General features: G+C 58.3%; 1 protein-coding gene across 4 annotated transcripts; it reads left to right on the top strand.

Moving 5' to 3' along the window:
* The first annotated feature begins 1,366 nt into the window (after nucleotides 1-1,366).
* On the top strand, nucleotides 1,367-19,190 carry TBKBP1 (TBK1 binding protein 1). 4 transcript variants are annotated; one of them, XM_055257321.2, is made up of 10 exons: nucleotides 1,367-1,500; nucleotides 3,378-3,636; nucleotides 4,011-4,133; nucleotides 4,390-4,494; nucleotides 5,871-6,051; nucleotides 6,600-6,775; nucleotides 6,916-6,977; nucleotides 15,530-15,648; nucleotides 15,866-16,593; nucleotides 17,640-19,190. In XM_055257321.2, exons 2-10 carry the CDS (start codon nucleotides 3,412-3,414, stop codon nucleotides 17,766-17,768), a joined length of 1,848 nt encoding a protein of 615 aa, XP_055113296.1. In that variant the 5' UTR covers nucleotides 1,367-1,500; nucleotides 3,378-3,411; the 3' UTR covers nucleotides 17,769-19,190. The 4 variants fall into 4 exon arrangements, with proteins under 4 accessions (XP_055113296.1, XP_055113298.1, XP_055113299.1 ...); XM_055257323.2 differs by lacking the exon at nucleotides 1,367-1,500 and adding an exon at nucleotides 1,528-2,002; XM_055257324.2 differs by lacking the exon at nucleotides 1,367-1,500 and having other exon boundaries at nucleotides 3,395-3,636; nucleotides 6,603-6,775.
* The last annotated feature ends 1,296 nt before the right edge of the window (nucleotides 19,191-20,486 follow it).

Genomic DNA, 20,486 nt, shown 5'->3' with positions numbered 1-20,486 from the left:
AGGGAGCCAGTGCTGGCAGGAAAGACTGAAAGGGAACCCAGCAGGAGGAGGACGAAGGAAGCCACTGAGAATCCCCCCTTCTATGAAGAGAACGGTCTAGAACTCTGGCTGGCTCTCCTGGTAGAAGCTCACCTCTCCGTCCAATTTTCTCCCAGCAGTGAGGAAAGATGGTAGCTGCTGCTTTTCAAAGCTCAGAGAGAGCAAGAAACCTTTTCCTTCCATCCTCCCCCTCGGAGATTCCCATCCCCTACCCCACCTCAGGAGCCAAAAAGGTAGGCTCAGGTTCCCAGCAGTCTTTGAAGCTAAGGCTGAATCTGCCAAAAGCCCCCGCCCAGCTTATCCCCTGCTTCCGGGCTTTGCCTCCCTGTCCACAGAGGATGCTGTTTAGCCAGAGTGCTCCAGGGTTCCCCTGATCATTCTCTACCTGCAGCTAGGCTGACCATGCCTCTGTCCACATTGTTTAATCTACAGGCAATACTCAAAATGACTCGTTAACGCTTCCTGAGCATTCGCAGGCTGCTGTATCTAGTTCCAATCCCCATTCTTCCTCCATGAGAGTGCTTAGGTGGGGCATGGTCTCCAGCTTAGAAAGGTTGAGGTAACTTGCCCAAGGTCACACAGCAGGAAAGTAGCAAAAAACTTGTTTCTGTTGCCCAGCAGTTTGGCAGGTGCTCAAATAATCTTTTGCACAGGATGAAATCTGTTGTTTCTTCATTTCCCTGATCTATGGGTACTTGAGGGTGGCCGGGAAGTGGTGTGTGGGGAGGGGGATGGCTGTCCTTCTTCATGAATGAATCTTTGACCTCCTTAGTTTCCTCTCACTTCCAAAGAAGTTACAGCTTAACTCTAATCTCTCTGTACCCTATGTTCAATGTATTTATCGCAGCAATGCCCCTTTTTCCAAGAGCAACGAAGAGCAGGTCTAATGATTTCCTTCTCAAAAGCGCAAAGACCAAAAAAAAAAAAAAATCCAAATAAATAGCCCCACTTCCTCCCCAAATATACAGCCCATAACTAAACAACCAAAACAACCAAAGCATCAGCCGGGCCCCTGCACTGACCGCAGACGCCCCCAACACACGCCACCACGCCACACTGCGCCGGGAGGCGTCGGGGAGGGGGCGCCAGTGCGGGCCGCTGGCGCCGCAGGGAGCCGGTGGGCTCCGGGCGCACTGCCAGGAAGGGCCGCATCGTGGGGGCCGCCGCCCCTCGCCACGTGGTGGTGGCAGCGGCGGGGTCCGGGGCGCCTTCCCAGCTGGAGAAACCCGGAGCAGCCGGGGAGGAGGAGGCGGAGGAGGCGGCGGCGGCGGCGGAGGAGGAGCGGGGCGGGCGGGAGGGAGGGGGTTGGGGGGAGGGGTGGGGGGTGGGGAGAGACCCGGCGGCGGCGACAGGGCGAGGAGCAGAGCGCGGTGCCAGGGGGGTGGGGGCACTGGTGCCCGTTTGGGGAGGGAGCAGGCGGAGGGGGTAAGCTGCGATTACAAGCAGGAACCGGCAGCAGCTGTGAGTCCCCGGCTGGGGCTAGGGCGGGGGGAGGGGAGCGGCGCCCGGGCCGGGCCCTGGGGGTCGCGGGGTGGGCAGGAGGAGGCGGCAGGAGGGCAGCTGGCAGCCGTACGGGATGGCTGGGAGGGAAAGGGTCCGGCGTCGGCCGGCCGCATCCTCTCGCGTCCCCCTCCGCCGCCGTTCCTCAGGCCGCGCCACTCCCGGAGCCCCTTCCCCGGCCCCGACAGGGTGTCCGGGGGCCCCGGGCTCGGCCGGCTGTGGGGGAGGGGGCTGCGTAGTGTCGGCCCCCGAGAGGGGAGGGGCGACAATTTCTGTCGGCCGAGCGAAAGGGGTTTAAAGGGCGGCTCTTAAAGGGGCCGCAGGAGGGGCCCGGGCAGACCGAGGCACGCACCCCTTCCCCAGCCGCCTTCCATTGCGCTCACCCGGGCGCTGGGCCCAGAGAGGAATGCGGAGGAAAGAGGCATTTGTGGGGCGGCCTCGGGGACAGAGCCCCGCCAGCGGGGTGGGCGCAGCGGGGCGGGCGGGGGTCTGGGGGGTGTGGTGAGCGCTGGCGCGCGGAGCTGGGGGGAGGGGATGGCGTGGGAAGGAGAGGGTTAAAGGTGGGGCCGGCCCTACAAACGCGCGCACACACTCCTTACTCAGACCCAGTCACTCGCGTTTGCCTGGCACTTAGATGGGCCTGTGGGTGGCTGGGGGGGGGTGGATTGAATTGGAGCCTGCGCCGGAGCCCTTTGCACCCCAAGCTCCTGCAGCCCGACCTGGGGGCCCCGCTGTCTGAACTCACAGCTCCCCGCCGAGCCCCCTCTCCGGGGCGCACACACGCTCCAGCGCGCGCACACAACTCGGACAGTCCCCTCGCGTCTCACGTGACACGCGGCCCGAACGTGCCACCCTGCCCACGCGCTCACGCACGCGTGCACACACCGGCCTCCCGGCCGCTGCCCCACTCCGTCCCGACGCCCCTGCGACCCCGAAGGCACTCATTGACTGACACACCTACACTCATTCACAGGCGCACACTCCCCCCATACGCCAACCCCAGACACATTCATAACCAGGCCCGAGAGAAGTACACACGCACCCACTCACTGCCTACTCCTGCTTTCGGGAGCCTGAGTCATTCCTGCCCCCTCGTAGGGTTCCCCATTTCCCGGCGCGCGGGCACCCTGAGACGGCCTTGGGAATTCGTTGGCGTCCCATTCCACCTGGGTCCCCTTCCCCAGTTTGCGCCCCGTGACACTCAGCCAAGGACTTCCTGTGGGTCCCAGGTCAGGGGCCAAGGGGTCCTGGACGGCTGCCACAGCCCCAGTGCGCCCGGGGGAGGGGCTTCCTTTTCCTGAACTCTGGGATCCTGCGGGAGGAAGCGGGGAAGTTGGGCGGGGGTGCAGCCGAGGGCGTGCCGACTGTGGAGGGGCCGACCCTCGCGCAGCTCTGGGCCTTCCTTGGGGAGGAGCTGGGGTGCCAGAGGCCCAGGCTGAGGAGCTTGGCGGCGAGGTATTTGGGGAAGTAAGGCCTGGGGTGGAGAAGCGCGGAGGACTGGGCCGGGACCGGCTGGGAAGGCAGCCCTCTCCCAGCCACAGGTCTCCCTGGGTTCTGGCAGGAGCCTGCCCCTGCTGCCGGCCTGGCTTACTTGTCCCTACTTGTCAACACCCTGGCAGCGGGGTCTTCACCTGGTTCCAGCCCCTTTTCCCCAAGGCGGCAGAGAGGATGGGTCTGAGGAGGCTGGAAAGGGGCCATGGGAGTCCCTGCTGAGCTCGGGGCAGGAAGTTTCTGGGTTGCATCTCAGCCGGCCCCAGGGCGTTCAGAGCCAGGGAGAGGGGTACCAGGGACAAACCCTAAACAGACGGCCCTGTCCACGGTTGCCCCTGCTCTCCCAGGAGGCCCTGTGTGGGCCGCGGCCCGGGCCTCACCATGGAGTCCATGTTCGAGGAGGACATCAGTATCCTGACGCAGGAGGCCCTGGGGCCTAGTGAGGTGTGGCTGGACGGTCCCGGAGACCCCTCGCTTGGGGGCGACATGTGCTCCGCCTCCCACTTTGCCCTCATCACTGCTTATGGAGACATCAAGGAACGGCTGGGGGGCCTGGAGAGGGAGAACGCCACCCTCCGACGCCGCCTCAAAGTCTACGAGATCAAGGTCAGAACTTAGAGAGGAGGGCGCCTGATAGAGTGTGTGGGATGGGGAGGGGGACTGGGAATCTGGTAGATACCAGGGATCCAAAAGAGGGGTCGCCGTGCAGACTCTTGGGAACTTGAGGGTCTCCCATGAGAGACGTGGCTGTTTCGGATGCGAACTGTCTCGTGTTGGCTTCAGAAGGGCTGGATCTGGGATCTAAAACAGATCCGGTGGGTGGGAGATGGCTGCAGGCCCATGGGAACTGGGATCCCACTAGTCAAGGAGAAGGAGGGTCAAAGGTCTGAGGCAGGTTGTGGGGTTGGGGGCACAGCCAGGCTGAGGCCTGGGCTGGGCACCCGGGAACCCGCTCTCCTGAAGCCCCCCCCCCCCCGCAGTACCCACTGATCAGTGACTTTGGAGAGGAGCATGGCTTTTCTCTGTATGAAATCAAGGATGGCTCCCTGCTAGAGGTGGAGAAGGTCAGCCTGCAGCAACGGCTCAACCAGTTCCAGCACGAGGTGAGCCTCCCAGGCTGGGCACACCCCCTGAGCATCTTGCTCCAGTCTGTTTCTGATACCCTTCCCTCCACACCCCCCAGTATCTGGCCTCTGCCCCTTTGATTAGAGATGGCCAGGTCCTCCCTAAGACCAGCTGCCGCTCCTCCTGCCCCTCCATAGGGTGCTGGGAGAGGGGGTGGGGATGTGCAGGGAGCTCTCCAGCCCCAAGTCCAGTGTGAGACTGACCCTGCGGCGGGGCCCTCTGGGCCTCATCCAGTTACAGAAGAACAAGGAGCAGGAAGAACAGCTTGGAGAAATGATCCAGGCCTACGAGAAACTCTGCGTGGAGAAGAGTGACTTGGAGACGGAGCTGGGGGAGATGGTGAGGCCTGGGGAGCCGGGGGTGCTTGAGGATGTGTAGCTGGTTGTGTGTGTGCATGTGTGCATTTAGTTCTGTGTGTGAGGATTCCAGCCTGTGACAGTGCAGTCCCATGTGTCACACACCATTTGTTCGTGCCCTGCTTGTGTTCATGTGTATCTGTGAGTGCCCGCCCGTTTGCCCTTGTGAGGGAGACTGCATGTGCTATCCATGTTGCAATGTCTGTGTGCATCCTGGCCATGCAGTGGCCCCGTGGGAACCTCTGTCTCTGTGTGTATGCCTGGCTCTCACGCTGGGGTGACCCTGTGCCTGTGAGCACTGCCCTTGGGAGGCTGTGAGGGTGAGGGCAGAGGTGACCAGGAGTGTGTGACTGCTAGGGTGGGCCTGCGCTTGGGTGTGCTTCCGAGTCAGGGTGTGGCTGTGCCGACGAGCAGGTCAAAATCAAGAGACAGACCAGGCATGGTGGCTCATGCCTATAATCCCAGCACTTTGGGAGGTCAAGGAGTTTGAGAACAGCCTGGGCAACGTAGCGAAACCCCATCTCTACAAAAAATACAAAAAAGAAGTTAGCCAGATGTGGTGGTGCATGCCTGTCGTCCCAGCTACTCAGGAGGCTGAGGTGGGAGGATCGCTTTAGCCCAGGAGGTCGAAGCTTTGGTGAGCCAAGATCAAGCCACTGCACTCCAGCCTGGGTGACAGAGCCAGACCCTGTCTCCAAAAAAAAAAAAAAAAAAAAAAAAATCAGGAGACATGGTCTCAGCCAACCCCAAGCCATGACCTCAGTTAAGTCACTTAGCCTCCATCCCTCCTCTGAAAAGTGGGGCAAATATTAACATCCTCACCAGGTTGTGGTGAGGGTGATGGGGCATTTATAGATGCTTTGCCTTCATAATCAGATATTTATGTGGCACTCGGGGTGTGCCAGGCAGTGTTCTTTTCACCTGGCATACACTAGCTCATTTTAATTCTCAAAACACTAGCTCATTTTAATTCTCAAAACAACCCTAAGAGGTGAGTGTGGGACTGTTATCCCCATTTTATGGATCAGGTGGGTGAAGTCCAGAAGCTCTTGCCATGTATGCAAATGGAAGTTCTGATGCTCCTGAGGGGGGTTGGCCTCCAAACAGGGGGCTGAGTGTTCTTTTAAGTGTCCCTGTGTGTTAATGACAGAGCAGGGGCATTAACTTGACCTCGCCAGGGGCAACAGCCCGCAACAGCTGCATTGCGGTGGCTGAGAGGAGACTTTGCACTCACGGCCACTTGGAGAGTGGGCTTGGGATGTGTGACCTGGGGCCTCTGCTGTAGTCTGGGGTGATGACTCTCCGGACATGGGGAAGTCCTGGGCCTGTGCAGACCCTCCCCTCTGTCTGTCTCTCCAGAGGGCCCTGGTGGAGACGCACCTGCGTCAGATCTGTGGTTTGGAGCAGCAGCTGCGGCAACAGCAAGGCCTCCGGGATGCAGCCTTCTCCAACCTGAGCCCGCCGCCAGCCCCCGCCCCGCCCTGCACTGATTTAGACCTGCACTACCTGGCACTGAGAGGGGGATCTGGCTTGAGTCATGGTGAGATCTCAGTGACCCCGACTTACCTCCTAGTCCCCAACCCCCATTTCAACATTCCTAAACACCTTGTGCTTACTTACCATCCCATTTGTAATATAATCTATTTCTCCATAATCACCCTATCCTCCCTTACCTGCTGTCCCCTCACCTCACCCACTGTTACCCTAATTTCTCTCCTCCTAACTCGGGCATTCCTGATCACCTCGTTGCAATTCCTGTGCCTGCCAGCAGAGGGCGCCCCCACCCAGAGTCCCCCTGCCCCGTCTCTGGCTGTGACTAGAAGAGGCCCCTGCAGATGCTCTAGACTTGAGTCTGGCCAGTAAAGCCTTCAAGAGCCCATCTTATTTTTTTCCTGGCCTCCAGGAAAATTAGAAATGCGGCTCAGCCCATCTTTCCTCGCTGCCCTTGTCGCGGTCATCCCTCCTTGGCTAGCTGTCCTGGCTTCTCTCCTGGATTCCCCATGCTGCATCCTCCCGTTTCACTCTGTGTGGCTCTGGGAGCTGGAGGACGCAGCTGAGCTCGCCTGACGTTGTCCTGTCCACCGACAGCAGGCTGGCCGGGCCCCACACCCAGTGTAAGTGACCTGGAGCGGCGGCGGCTGGAAGAGGCTTTGGAGGCGGCGCAGGGAGAGGCCCGGGGGGCTCAGCTCCGGGAGGAGCAGCTCCAGGCCGAGTGTGAGCGGCTGCAGGGGGAGCTGAAGCAGCTGCAGGAGACCCGGGCCCAGGTAAATGCAGGGGCCTGGAACAGCTTCTAGAGGTCCAGGGCTGGGCCTTCCCTACTGTGTGCAGACTGGCCCAGGGAACTGTAGACAAGGGCTCTGGCAGGGGTGAGCTTGGGCTCTGACCTCTCCATCTTCTTCCTTAGGATCTGGCCTCCAACCAGTCAGACCGAGACATGGCATGGGTGAAAAGAGTTGGGGACGATCAGTAAGTCACATTGGTAACCCTAGCCCCCCTAGGTTTGCCTTTCGTCCCTCTGTGATGTTTGGGAGACTTCCCCTCTCAGCCCTCAGGGGTGTGGTGTCTGGGCTGCTGCTGTGCTCTGTGTGCATCCTTCATAGGGAGGAGGTGGGGTTCTTTTTTTTTTTTTTTTTTTTTTTTGAGATAGAGTCTCGTTCTTGTTGCCCAGGCTAGAGTGCAATGGCATGATCTTGGCTCACCGCAACCTCTGCCTCCCGGGTTCAAGCAATTCTCCTGCCTCAGCCTCCCGAGTAGCTGGGATTACAGGCATGCACCACCATGCCTAGCTAATTATTTTTGTTTTTCTTGAGGCGGAATCTTGCTCTGTCACCCAGGCTGGAGTGCAGTGGTGCAATCTTGGCTCACTGCAAGCTCCACGTCCCGGTTCATGCCATTCTCCTGCCTCAGCCTCCCGAGTAGCTAGGACTACAGGCGCCCGCCACTACGCCCGGCTAATTTTTTTTTGTATTATTAGTAGAGATGGGGTTTCTCCATGTTGGTCAGGCTGGTCTTGACTCCCGGGAGGTGGGGTTCTTGAGTGTTTGGGATCTGGGACATTCCCTTTGCTTTCCTCTGGGGCCCAAACCCGTCTCTTCTGGAGATGCCGGTGCTAAGTGACACTTACTCGGCTGTTTTGTTGCTGTGTCCAGCGTAACGTCCCCTGCTGAGCTTTTGGGACTCCTTAGGGCCCCATTTTCTATTCCAGTGACAAGGCCCAGCCAGTTGAGTTCACCCTCCCCTCCCTAGTGAGGAAGAGGGAGGCGGTGTTTCTCGGGATTTGTTGGGCCTTGTCTGCTGATCTCAGGAGAGAGAAGCCTGAGGCTTAGAGACAGGAGAGGCTTCCATGGGTTCACACAGCTGTGGGTTGGGGAGTTAGAATCTGCTCTGCTGGGGTGCTCCCTTGGAATCCTACCAAGAAAGGGGCAGCAGGGAGCGGCAAGGGAGCTGTGTTGGTGGGGGGCCTAGTTTTGGGGCCTCCGGGGGGCACTGGACAGCAAGGGAGGGGTGAGCAGCCACCCAGCAACAGTAGAACCTGGTGCCTTTCACATCCGCACTGAACTCACCCTCTCCCACTTTCTGAGAAATAGAGCTCAAACCTCTTTCCGCCTAAGTCCTCTCCCCTAAGATGAGCTGTGTGGCACAGGCTCCCTACTCTAATTGGAGAAGACTGAGGCCCAGAGAGGGGCAGGAACTAACCCTCCACCGCACAGCATACCCAGCTCCGGGGCTTCGGAGGTCTCCGGCCCAGCAGGCTTCTTCCTCATCTGCCTTCCAGCTTCTGGCCAACTGGGGATACCCCTCGCCTACCTCCCCACCTTAGAGTGAGGGCTTGGGTGGAGCTGTGATAGCTGGGGAGGTGGTGAGAACCCAGTTTGTGGGACTGGTGGGTGGGACCCCTCAGCTAGGCCTTTGTGGAGAGGGTCCACCCTAGCTTGTGGCTGGGGCTTGGGGCCCATCATAGCCCATGTGCCCAGACCTGGAACACACAGACACACACACACACACACACACACACACTCACACTCTCCAATCCTAGCTTGCCCCAGAAGTCATGCTGTAGGGCCCTTCGTGGGTCACTGAACCCAGTCCCCTCTTACCAGACCAGCAGTGAATCTCCCTGAATTGGTAGAACTCCAAGGGAGGACATTTTGGTGGGGCTGGAGTCTGGCTCTTCAGGCTTTGAATCCCAGGGGCCTTTGTTTACTGACTCGGACTCTACCTCTCTGGATCCAGTTTCGCTCACGGTATCGGGCCAGTCATTGCTGAGAGATGGGAGAGGAAGGTGAGGTGGTGGGTAGAAGCAGAGAAGGGGCAGTGGCTCCCAGGGGCCAAGGTTGTATTGTGTGAGTGAAAGGAAGCCCACCCTATAAGGGGCTAGGAGGCCGTATCATCCACGCTGCCCATTCTGGCAAGAGCAGCCCCTTCCCTCTCTCTCTCCCAAGGCGCCTGCCCTTCTCAGGCCCTTTGGCTGGAGGGAGCTGGCCTCTGCTTGGGGGCTGGCCCCATAGGCTTACCAGAGGCCACCTCCTGGCTCCTCCTCTCCTTCCCTGTGATTTGGCTCTGTCTCCAGCCTCCCAGATCTCTACATCTGGAGCCAGCCAGGCCCTGCTGCCCAGCCACACGATTCCTTTCAGGCCGAGCGAGCATCTCTGGACAGCCCTAGTTTGGCAAGCGTTAATTCTCAGAGGAAGTCCTCACTCCCCCAGTAGTTTTATTTTCTTATAAACTCAGCTCCTTTTGGTAATAGGCTGCTTCCCGAGTGCTCCCTCCCCTGTCCTCCCACCCAAGGAAGCCTCAGTCACTTGCTTTCAGCTCCTCTTCCCCCACTAGTGCCCCTCTTCCTTCTGTTTCCACCTGACTTTCCAGGCTGGTGGGAATTTTACGAGTAGGCTTTTCCAGGAGTGGAGTGTCGAGGCTGGATGACCCAGGTTTGGGGTGTGATTGGGGTGAGGAGGACCAGGATGTGAAGGCTGAAGAGGGGTACACACAATTCCTGAGTCCAGCCCACTCTTAGGTGGGAGTCTTCTGTATGGTGAATTCTGTATGTATGTATGCCCACCTGTCTTGGTCTAGACACCTCCGGGGCAGCCAGTTTTATTGCGGGAGTCCTCAAGGTTAACCGCCCCCACCGCCATCTCTATTAATTCCCTTCCCTGGATCCTAGCCCCAGCCCCAGGGTTTCCCAGTCCCTTCCCTCCCAGCCCCTGGCTCACAAGTTCTGGCCATTAATGTTCCCACGAAAACAGACACCCAGACCAGACTGAGGCAGACTACTACCCTCCAGGTCTGACCCCCTGGGAAACCCATGGTTTGGTTAGCCCAGCTCCTGGGGACAGGGCCCAGGGAGACAAACTGCCCCAGAGGAAGAGCCACTGGGGGTCACACAGAGGCCAAAGGCAGTGATGAGGGAGGCGGTGGGAGCAGAGCCCACCCTGCTCCTGAGGATACACAGGGAGGTAAAGACCCTGACCCTTGGGGGGGTCCCAGCCCAGGTGGAAGGCGCAGCACCCACAACCCCCTTCTCTCTGGGCCCAGCTCCCCAGCCTGGGGTTCCAGAGTGGGGCCTTTTGGAGGGTATGGCCGTGCTGAGAGGGAGGGGAAATGGGGGGGGACTCCTTCAAGGGGATGAGGGCTCTGAAGGGACAGGGGGTTTGTGAGGGGAATAAGGGCCTAGTAAGGGAGGGTGGGCTCATCTGTGCGGGGTCCATCTGGGAGAAGATGGGGACTCAGTATGGGCAATGAAGAAAAAACTATAGGCCTTTCTTTCTTCCCAACGTTGGGGGCTCAGCGCTGCAGCCTGGGCCCTTTTCCGCACCACCTCCCCCCCCACCCCTCTCTCCACCCACAAGCCTCTGCGTGGGCTGCGGTTAGTGGTGGGAAGAAGTGTGAACTCGAGAGAGAGGATGGAAACTCTGCACGGAGGTCAAGGGCAGCGTGGGGTGGGTCAGGACGGAAGTCGGAGACCCCCGCATACCCTGAGCGTAGCCTCATGCCCCAGAACCAGCAGGCCCAGGGCCTCCCCCTTCACGCTTCTCACCCTCCCTACTTCCTTTCTTTCAAGTCTCCTTCGGCCAGGGCACCCCCGCGCTGCACTCACAGGAGTTAACCCCTGAGCACTTGCAGCCTTGGGGGCTCCCAGAGGCTAGGTGGATCTGAGGGATGCGTGAGCTTTCAGCCCCAGTCCTTGGTGCTTTGCCTGCCAGCAGGGTGGGAAGCAGCTTGTGCCAGAGCCCCCTCCCTTGATGGGAAACGCCCGTCTTCCCTCCTTAAACCGAAGCCACTAGGCTGGTGTCTCCAAAAAAAGGCTCAAAACAAGTTTCCCCCTTTCTCCACCTGTCTGCTAGGCACTCCCCTGAATTTTTTTTTTTTTTTTTTTGTCCATGCCAGACACTATGCGAGGTGATTTACCTACAAAATCTCCTTTCATTCTCACAAACGTGATGTAGGTATTGTCTCCCTTTTACAGATGAGCAAACTGAGGTGCAGGGAAGTAAAGTAATCTGAGAGTTCAGTAAGAAGTTCAGTGCAGATGCCAAGTGGGTCCTGAGCAGATGGGGTGATGGCGCCTCTGCGGTGTGTTTCTGGTTCAGGTTCTTCTTCAGGTAGAAGGCCCTTATATGAGGGGCGACTGTGTGATTTGTTGACCAGACTGGATCACTTTTGAAAGTGAAAGGGGGCACTATTAATAATTATGCTGGGGCAACTAGTGTGAACTGGGACAGTCCTAGGCAAACTGGGATCTCTGGGCACCCCACCTATATGGGAACCCTGGTTTCCAGGCCTACCCCTGAGCTGCTCCAATCAGCTGCATCTGGGAAGCTTTCTAGACCCGGGATGTCAGCTCTGGTGGATTCGTGGCAGGGGCTGCCATGAAGAGCCAGGCTCTGGGGACCCCACCAGTCATAGCTGGTCGAGGAGAGAGAAGGGGCTCAAGGCGCCCGAAAGGAAGTGGTGGAGCACTGGGTTGTTGCAAAGCAACTTCCTCCTCCCCGCCGGCCCGCAACCTCAAGTCCGCTCCACGGCCCGGTGCCTGTGGTCCCCTCCCCGAGGGTCTGGCGGGAAGACTGATGCTGGGTGTGCCTGTGGGTGGTGGAAAGTTTGGTCCCTAAATTATCCCACAGGGGTGAGGTGGCTGGGGCAGCTGGGCGCAGCTTCGAGCAAGGATGGAAGGGCCCAGGAAGGTTGGATTTCTGTTTTCCTCCCAATTCTGAATCAGACGATGATTCTGACCATATGGACAGCTCTAAACCTAACCCTAATCCTAACCCTTTTACTGCTCCCATCCCTGACTCTAACCCTATCCCTGATCCTGACCCTCAGCTCTGTCCACAATCTTGTGCAACATCAACCCCACTCCTAGTCTGAACCTGGCTCCTTTAATCCTGTCCTCAAGGCCATCCCCAGCTTTATCGTTTCCAGAAAAGTGTGTGAGATCCGTGAATTATTCGTGGAAAGACTGAATGAAAGGATACGAAGGGTGGAATATTTGCAGCCTAGGGGGCCCCCCTTCCTGCCAGCTCTGCCATTTGCTCTCTGGCTCCTCCGGAGTTGCCAGCTTGGCAGGCTGAGGTGCCAAGAGCCTGTGTTTGAATCTGCTGTGTGCCACTGCCACTCTGTGACCTTGAGCCAGCCACTTAATCACTCTGATCTTCCACTTCCACATGTGTCTAGCACCTTCCTATCACCCCCAGGGAAGGGGTGGTGATTCTTAGGGCTTCCAGGCCACTGCCAAGGTCCCCAGCCCCCTCCTCCTCTTCGTCTTTCCCTTCCGCTGCTGCCTTGCCTTTCCTCTCCCCTCCTTCCTGCTTCTTTGGGGGACGGTAGAGCATAATGGTCAGTAGCCTGGACTTTGCAGTCTAGGGGGCAGAGCTCCCATCCCAGCAACTCCATTACTAGTAGGCTTTATGATTTTAGTCAAGTAACTTAACCTCTGTAAGCCTCAGTTTTCTCATCTATAAAATGAAGATAACAGTGGCAATGCCGTAGGGTTGTTGTGGAGATGAATAAAGTTCTCAGCAGAGTGCCTGGCCCGGGGTGAGCACTCAAACAGATCATCCCATTCTTTTCTCTCTGGGTGCCTCCCAGGTTCTGAAAGACTCAGAACTTTCTCCTGTCATGTAAGCAATAAAGCAGCATCCAAATGCAGCCATCTGCTGCCATTTACCTGACCCATTCTTCCCAAACAGTCATGATGGTGAAAAAGCGCTCAGGTGTGGGCCAGGAAGCCAGGAAATGGAATGTGTATTTCGGTGCACGTGTGCGACTCTTGGTTGTGTTGTGAAGTTGAGATTTTTTTTTCCACTGAATTGGCAGTGTTTTCAGTGAGTCATTCAGGTCGTTAGCATCTTCAGTGGCCCAGGCCTGTGCATCTTGAGATGGAGAGAGACACCCAATGAAGGGGGAGGTCCCAAAAGGCCATGGGGTATCAGGAGGAGGTCAAGTCAATCACCTTGCCGGGGACTTAGCAGTCTTTGTGAGAGTTGCCTGAAGTTCTGGGTGGACAGAATCCACCTACCTCAGGCCCCAGGTGGCAGAGCTGGGAGAGGGGCTGGACATTGTGGGCCAAGGCTTCTTCCTTCCATTTTCAGCCACCCTGTCTGTTTCACTGTGAGAAGGATGCCAGGGGCTGGGTGGTAGAAACTGGGGTAGCTCCTGACAAGGGGAGGGAGGCAAGCAAGGGAGTGACAGGGGCCTGGGAACTGAGTGTGGCAGGTGAGATCTCTGAGGCGGGGTGTGAAGACGACGACCTGTATCTGTCGCCTGAGATACAGCAGTGAAAGTGGATGGTGAGAGAAGCTTTGGCTATGTGGATAGAGGACCACACTCTGTGCCCTGCCCAGAGCCCTCTCCTTCCCCTGCTGCCAAGGAGATAGCACGATCCAGCCCTCCAAAAGCCCCCAGTCTGATGGGGGACACACAGCTCCTGCCCACAGATGTCCTCGGTCTGGAGGGGAAGCCTTCCCTTGGGGAGTTCCCTATTTGACGTGGGACACACCTGGACCTCCCAGTCTGAAGGGGGAGATGCCATTTCTTCCCACAGACCCATGAGCTGAGCGTGAGGGGGCACAGGACACATTTAACAAAAACAAGGGCTGAGATGTGATGGGATGGAGGCCGCAGGGTCTCAGCAGCCTCCTCCTCTCTGGGACTCCTTCCTCTCTGCCTGCCCAGCCCTGCTCACCGTCAGATGGGTGGCGAGGACTCTCCCTCCCTAAGAAGAGAGCTGTCTCCCAGAGACCTGGCCCATTTGCAGTAATTTGGCTTTGGCCCAAATGGGTTAAAAATAGTCTTGTGGGAGGGGCAGTTTCTGCCCTAGGATTAGTAAGAGAGAGCCAGTGAGCGAGAGCAGGGAGCCTAGTCATTATCTACCCTCTCCACCTCTCTTTTCCTGCCCTCTGAAGCCCTAACCTCACGACTTCCCCTCCTCTCCTTTAGGGTTAGACTTAGACACACACACACACACACACACACACACACACACCCCTATGCTCATTCACGCCTTTCCTCATTCATCAGCCTGGCCTCACACCTGTCTTCACACTCTCCCATCCACATGTCCATCACTATGGGATGGGGACAGGGCCCTCCAGGCCTAAGAACTTGGGCCCCCTTGACCTCTCTATCCTGGGACGAGACCTCCCCTGGGAAGAGATCTGTGTGGAGCGACACCTGGTATTTTCTCCCAGCTCCAGCTTCCACTAAGTTCCCGAGTCCCTTCTGGAGTTGGAGGTGGGGAGAGCCAAAGAAACCTAAATCTCTGCCTTAGGGAGATTCAAGGCTCTGTCCACACTCAGAACAGTGATGAAGGCAGGGCCCAAGGGCATGGCAGAGTTTCCCATGCGGTCAGGGAGGGCTCCTGGGGCCGTGCAGGCCACAGTGGGAGAAAGCAGAGAGCAGTGGAGTGATGACCTTCCATGGTTCTGGGTTGCAAGTGACCTAGAGATAAAGGAAGGGAAAAGGAAGTGGGTGAGGTTCCTTGCCAAGTCTGTTCCAGCTCCATGAGGGTGGGTGCCCAAGATGCCTGAACAGGAAGCAGGGAGGAAGAAAGGGAAGGAGAAAGAAAAATGGAGGGAGAGGCTCAAATGCATTATCCACTTACTGAACATCTGCTGGGTTCCAGGCCCTGGACAAGGTGGTGGGAATATAAATACAATGACGTAATCCTCCCCATCAAGAAACTCCCCATAAAGTTCTAGAACAAGGCAGGCTTTGAGAAGTGCCTGGCGTGACTGGCACTCCCTGCAAGTGTGCAGTGTACAGCAGCTGTTCACAAAGATCTCAGTGTTAAGATCCTGGTGGAGTTGTACAGCAAGGAGGTCCTGGGAGGGGCAAGGCTGAAAAGAGCCCAGAGGCAGCTTTGATGTTGAGCCAGGTGCAGTGGACATGGAATTGGGCTGGTTTGGGGTTAAGTTTATCAGTTAGCACCCCCATCAGCCAGGAAACCATCTTTGCTTATGAAACGAGCTATTCTATGCAGCACGGTCCCCAACCTTTTCAAAGGTGAGGACTCTTCATGGATCCCACTCCCAATACACAGATTATAACACTTTTAGTATGCACTGCTTGAGAAAATTCACAGTGACAGAAGCTACTATAAATTCAGTACAGCTTTTTTATGAATCCGTGCTTTAATTCATAATCACAGCTTTTGCACAGATTAGAAAAACGTTCACACATACCTGTATGAGCTGTGTTCAGGCCACGGACAGTGCCTGATGCATGCAGGGATTCAGGGAGCCCTTGGAATCTCTCTGCTCCCTGTCCCTGCACTTAGGCTGGGAACCACTGCCTTAGCCCAGGGAATGGGTCTCAGGATGCAGAGGGAGGCTCCCTGGAAGAGGTGGCTTTTGAGCTGGACCTTAAAGGTAGGGAGGATTTCTGCAGTTGGGGTAGGAGGGCCTTGCGGGTGGGAGGGAGCATGGTGTGGCCAGATGCTGGGGCACAGCCAGTTCTTCCTCCACAGCTGGGACGGTAGACCCACTGCCCTTCTCGTCTTCCCCACTGCCCTCTGACTTCAGGGTGAATTTGGCGCTGGCCTACACCGAGCTGACGGAGGAGCTGGGCCGGCTTCGGGAGTTGAGTTCCCTACAGGGGAGAATCTTGAGGACTCTGTTGCAGGAGCAGGCCCGGAGTGGCGGTGAGATGGGGCAGGGCGGGGGCGGGGGTGGGCAGCCCCGGGACCCGGGAAGGAGCGGGTAGCCATGGCAACCATCTTGGTCCTGGGGACCACCCTTTATTTCCTTTCCTGTGGCCTGGAGTTGGTGGGCATGGGTCCGGGCACCCCCTGGCGCTCCAGTTCTGAGGTCTTCTCTCTGCACCTCTGTCCCCCCACCCCGTCCTGGTTTCTCTTCCAGGCCAGAGGCACTCGCCACTGTCACAACGCCACTCCCCGGCCCCCCAGTGCCCCTCCCCCTCCCCGCCTGCCCGAGCGGCTCCCCCGTGCCCCCCGTGCCAGTCCCCCGTACCCCAGCGCCGCTCTCCCGTGCCCCCGTGCCCCTCGCCGCAGCAGCGCCGCTCTCCGGCCTCACCCTCCTGCCCGTCGCCCGTCCCGCAGCGCCGCTCGCCGGTGCCGCCGCCGTGCCAGTCCCCCAGCCCGCAGCGCCGTTCCCCGGTGCCCCCCAGCTGCCCGGCCCCGCAGCCCCGGCCGCCGCCGCCGCCCCCGCCGGGCGAGAGGACGCTGGCCGAGCGCGCCTACGCCAAGCCGCCCAGCCACCACGTGAAGGCCGGCTTCCAGGGCCGCCGCAGCTACTCTGAGCTGGTGGAGGGCGCGGCCTACGCGGGCGCCTCCCCGCCCTGGCTGCAGGCGGAGGCGGCCACTCTCCCCAAGCCCCGGGCCTACGGCAGCGAGCTCTACGGCCCCGGCAGGCCCCTCAGCCCGCGGCGGGCCTTCGAGGGCATCCGGCTGCGCTTCGAGAAGCAGCCGTCAGAGGAGGACGAGTGGGCTGTGCCCACCAGCCCGCCCAGCCCGGAGGTGGGCACCATCCGCTGCGCCTCCTTCTGCGCGGGCTTCCCTATCCCCGAGTCGCCCGCCGCCACCGCCTACGCCCACGCCGAGCACGCGCAGTCCTGGCCGTCCATCAACGTGAGTGGGGCGCCCGCGTTCCGCCCACCCCGGACCGGGACTTGAGATTGAGACCCCAGCGCCTCACCCTCCGTTGAGGGCCCTGCCCCTTTCGGGTGTCAGCGTGCAAACTATTCACCCTCCTTGGACCCCGGGCCACAGTCTAGGTCCCTTCACCTCACTTCCCGTGGTCTTCTGTCACCAGAAATTGGGGCCTGCCCCATTAAGATTTCGTTCATTTCCTTGGATAAGGATATGGTTTTTGGAGTGAGTGACAGTTCTGCCTTTGATTCCAAACTCCACCACTTAATAGCTGTGGGACCTTGTGCAAGTTACTTATCCTCTCTGATCCTCAATATTCTCATCTGCAAAATGGGGACAATGATTATAGTATCTGATTACCTTACAGGGTTCTTAAGAAGCAGGCAGTGAGCCTAAAGTGGTCAGCACAGTGCCTGGCTCAAGCATCTGCTATTATATTGGCTGTGGTGATGGTGGCTACTGACCATAGCAGGCCACCAGCCAACACAGGAACAGGCCTGTTTATCCAGCTCCCTTCTTCAGGCCTCAGAGCCCTTGCCCTTTTCTGTCTGTCCTGAAAGACAGAAGCTTGTCTCAGGGCTCAATCATTTCACTGAAATAATGAGTTCCCTGAATGTCAGAGCCACCCATTGTAACCTGGAAAGACCAAAATATACTCCAAAGCCAGACAGAAAATTATTTTGGGGTTGTACCTTGTTTAGGATCGTCCATTGCTTTGAGTTATCCAGGAGCTGTGTCTTAGTCACTCTGAGGGCATGTCTGGGTCTTGGCTTCCCTCATTACCACAGATGCCCTGGCAAGCTTAGCAGTGACTCTCTCATACCTGCCTCCTGGGGACCCTGTCCCTGGGCAGGGGGGTGGACACTGAGCTGGTGTGGGGGAGGACGGTGCTGAAGAAAGGGTGGCTGGACCCCTCCTACATGCCACAGCCCTCCCTGCCCTGGGTCCTGGGACAGGGCAGGCTGGGATGTGGGGACCATGGGTGGGGACTGGGGACCATAAGTGACTTCCTTCTCTCTCGACAGTTGCTGATGGAGACGGTGGGCTCCGACATCCGCAGCTGCCCCCTCTGCCAGCTGGGTTTCCCTGTCGGGTACCCGGATGATGCCCTCATCAAACACATTGACTCCCACCTGGAGAACAGCAAGATCTAGGGCACCACCCCCACCCACTGGCTGTTTCTCTGTCCTCTCCTATCACCCCCAAACACTCACTTTGAATGCTGCATGAATCTCGTGGGGGGTCCCTGCCCTTGCGACCCCCAGATACCTCCACTTGCTACCGAGTCAACGTGTGTGCCATCTTCCCTGGTCCAGGCACCACTCAGCTCTGGCTCTTCCTGGGAGGTCAGCCGAGGCTCCCCCCGTGCTCCTGGTTTTTGCTTAGGAGGTGGGGACTTGGGCTGGGATGGGGACGGCATACCCCTCCCAGGCCTCTCCCTCTGCCTTTCTGTTCTTAAACAGGGTTAGATCCAAGAAGGTGTCCAGTGCTTGGGCCTGGGGTGGGGGGAGAGGACTCCAGGAGCTCCTGCGCCCCTCCCCAAATGTCCGTCTTTCTCAGACGGGGCTCTGTCTGGGGAGCACCCACAGGCTGTCTTTGGGGTCCCAGAGCCTGCTCTGCGCAATGACCCTAGTTCCTCCATCCTGTGGCCAGCCTAGGGCTCATGGCATGGGCCCCTATTGGGGGAGGGAGGCATCTTGTTTCTTGCGGTTCCCTGCAGGCCAGCCCTGTCCTCCTTTCCCTGTTCTGCCCACTCTGAGGAATAGGGAGGGGAGGAGAGGAGAGGAGAGGGAGGATCCTGGAGGACTGGGAAGATCTAGTCTAAAGAGGCTTCTCTGAGGGCCAGGGCCCTACAGCATGCCCCTATGGCCAGGGGACTGTCTGCCAGCCTCCCAGGCCCATGCCCTCCTGGCGCCCCTGGCACTGAGGCACAGATCATCAAGGCAGATGCCCCCTCAACCCTTCTTCCACTGGAGCCCCTGACACCACAGGTGCCCTGGAGCCCTTGTGTGACTCAGCCTCTGTTAGCTGGGTGAGTGTCATCAGCCCCTGCCTCCCAGGCCAGAACCCGAGAACGGGCCCAGGGTGCTGTGGAGATCAACTTCAAAAGAGCTAACCCCTTCCCACACTCCACCCACCCACCTACATTTCCTCTGTGAAATCTACCTCAGAGTCGTACCCTCAGAAGGACGGGTAAGCAGGAGGCCAGGGGGTCCCCAGGGCTGAAGTGGGGAGCCTTCTACGGCGAAAGTCTGCCACCCCACAATGAATCCACCCCGCTCCACTGCGCGCCTCTCCCAGGTCTCAGCTCTGGGTGGAGAGCAGTGGCCGCTACTGACAGCGCATGTCCGCTCTTATCCAACTCTTCCAGGCCCCACCTCCCTGCACCCCTCCCCTCTATCGAGCAGGGGAGTGAGGGGATGTGTCGGGCAGGGAAGGGGCCAAGGACACGTCATTGTACCCTGAGCATCCCCAGGGAGCGGAAATGGGGAAGGGGGCCTGGAGAGGGGAGGCGGGGGCCCCTGTGCTCTCTGAACAAGTTGAAAGTCCAAATAAAACTTACCTGTTCCATCTGCGCTCAGTCTGTGCCCTCTGTGGCTGGGGGCAGGGCGGGGGACGGGTAGAGCCCTCGGTAGCAGGAGGTCTTGGAAAGTGTGTCTCAAGTGACTGTGACCATGGGAGGTAGACACTGGGCAAGTAGGGGATGCATGGGGCACCCACATTCAGAGCGGTTCTGGAGGTGCAGACATGTAAGTGGTTGCAGATGACTTGTGGCACGGCAGTCATTAGAACAGATAGATAAAAAGCAGCCATCCAGGCCGGGCGCAGTGGCTCACGCTTGTAATCCCAGCACTTTGGGAGGCCGAGGCGGGCGGATCACGAGGTCAGGAGATCGAGACCACGGTGAAACCCCGTCTCTACTAAAAATACAAAAAAATTAGCCGGGCGTGGTGGCGGGCGCCTGTAGTCCCAGCTACTCGGAGAGGCTGAGGCAGGAGAATCGCGTGAACCCGGGAGGTGGAGCTTGCAGTGAGCCGAGATTGCGCCACTGCACTCCAGCCTGGGCGACAGAGCGAGACTCTGTCTCAAAAAAAAAAAAAAAAAAAAGCCACCCAGCCCTGAGCAGGCCTCTTGAATTTCCCACCCAGTAGGTCAGGCCAGTCGAGGTTCTAAAGCCTTGGGGTTTATCAGTATCAGTTATGTCTTCATCAAATGATTTCTGCTTGTCAAGAACCAGGCTGGGGCCTCAAAGAGGAAGAACATCCGTGTTCCATGTCCTCATGGGTCTAAGAACAGGGGAGGGGCTGAGTTCCAGGCTCAGCAGCTGCCTCAGAAGTCCCACAGCCTGAAAAGTCAGAGCTGGGTCATGAACCCATGACTTATGCCCCAGCCGGGGTTTTGCCCTGTGTCTGCAAAAAGTGCTTCAGTGACTTGTTAATCAACTGGGTGCCTTTCTCTTCCATGTGGCCGTTTTTGGTCAATAGTTCACTTAAAAACAAAAAGGGGACAAAGGCAATTGCTCATTGAAGGTGTGAGGTTCAGCTGTAGACCCAGGGCAAATGTGCCTTCCCATTCAGTGCCAAAGTCCAGACCCCCATGGGAAGACTTCCCAGCTGCCCCGGGTTCTCTGTTGCAGTTAACAACTATGATGCCCTCTCAGAGTTCATCCAAGCTCAGTTGCGCCCGCAGCCAAGTCCTGAGTGCCAGGAGAAGTTTGACCAGCCGTCCCTATGTGACATGGGTTCACAGCCCTGGGAAAGAAGGTTCTGGAACCTTTGGCACATGGGTGCCCATTTAGTGCCCCCTGCTATTTCTCCACCTCCATGGAGGAGGTGGACCTGGGTGCCATTTGGATCTTTGGAAGTACTTAG

The sequence above is a fragment of the Symphalangus syndactylus genome, chromosome 20 (assembly GCF_028878055.3).
Source record: "Symphalangus syndactylus isolate Jambi chromosome 20, NHGRI_mSymSyn1-v2.1_pri, whole genome shotgun sequence".
Taxonomy (NCBI): Eukaryota; Metazoa; Chordata; class Mammalia; order Primates; family Hylobatidae; genus Symphalangus; species Symphalangus syndactylus.
Note: the sequence above shows the minus strand (reverse complement) of the source record. Positions and strands in the feature narration are given on the sequence as shown.

Coding starts and splice junctions, on each gene's coding strand:
- TBKBP1 (XM_055257321.2), top strand. CDS start 3,412: ATGGAGTCCATGTTCGAGGAGGACATCAGTATCCTGACGCAGGAGGCC. Junction 3,637..4,010: donor TCAAAGTCTACGAGATCAAG/GTCAGAACTTAG, acceptor CCCCCCCCGCAG/TACCCACTGATCAGTGACTT. Junction 6,052..6,599: donor GGGATCTGGCTTGAGTCATG/GTGAGATCTCAG, acceptor GTCCACCGACAG/CAGGCTGGCCGGGCCCCACA.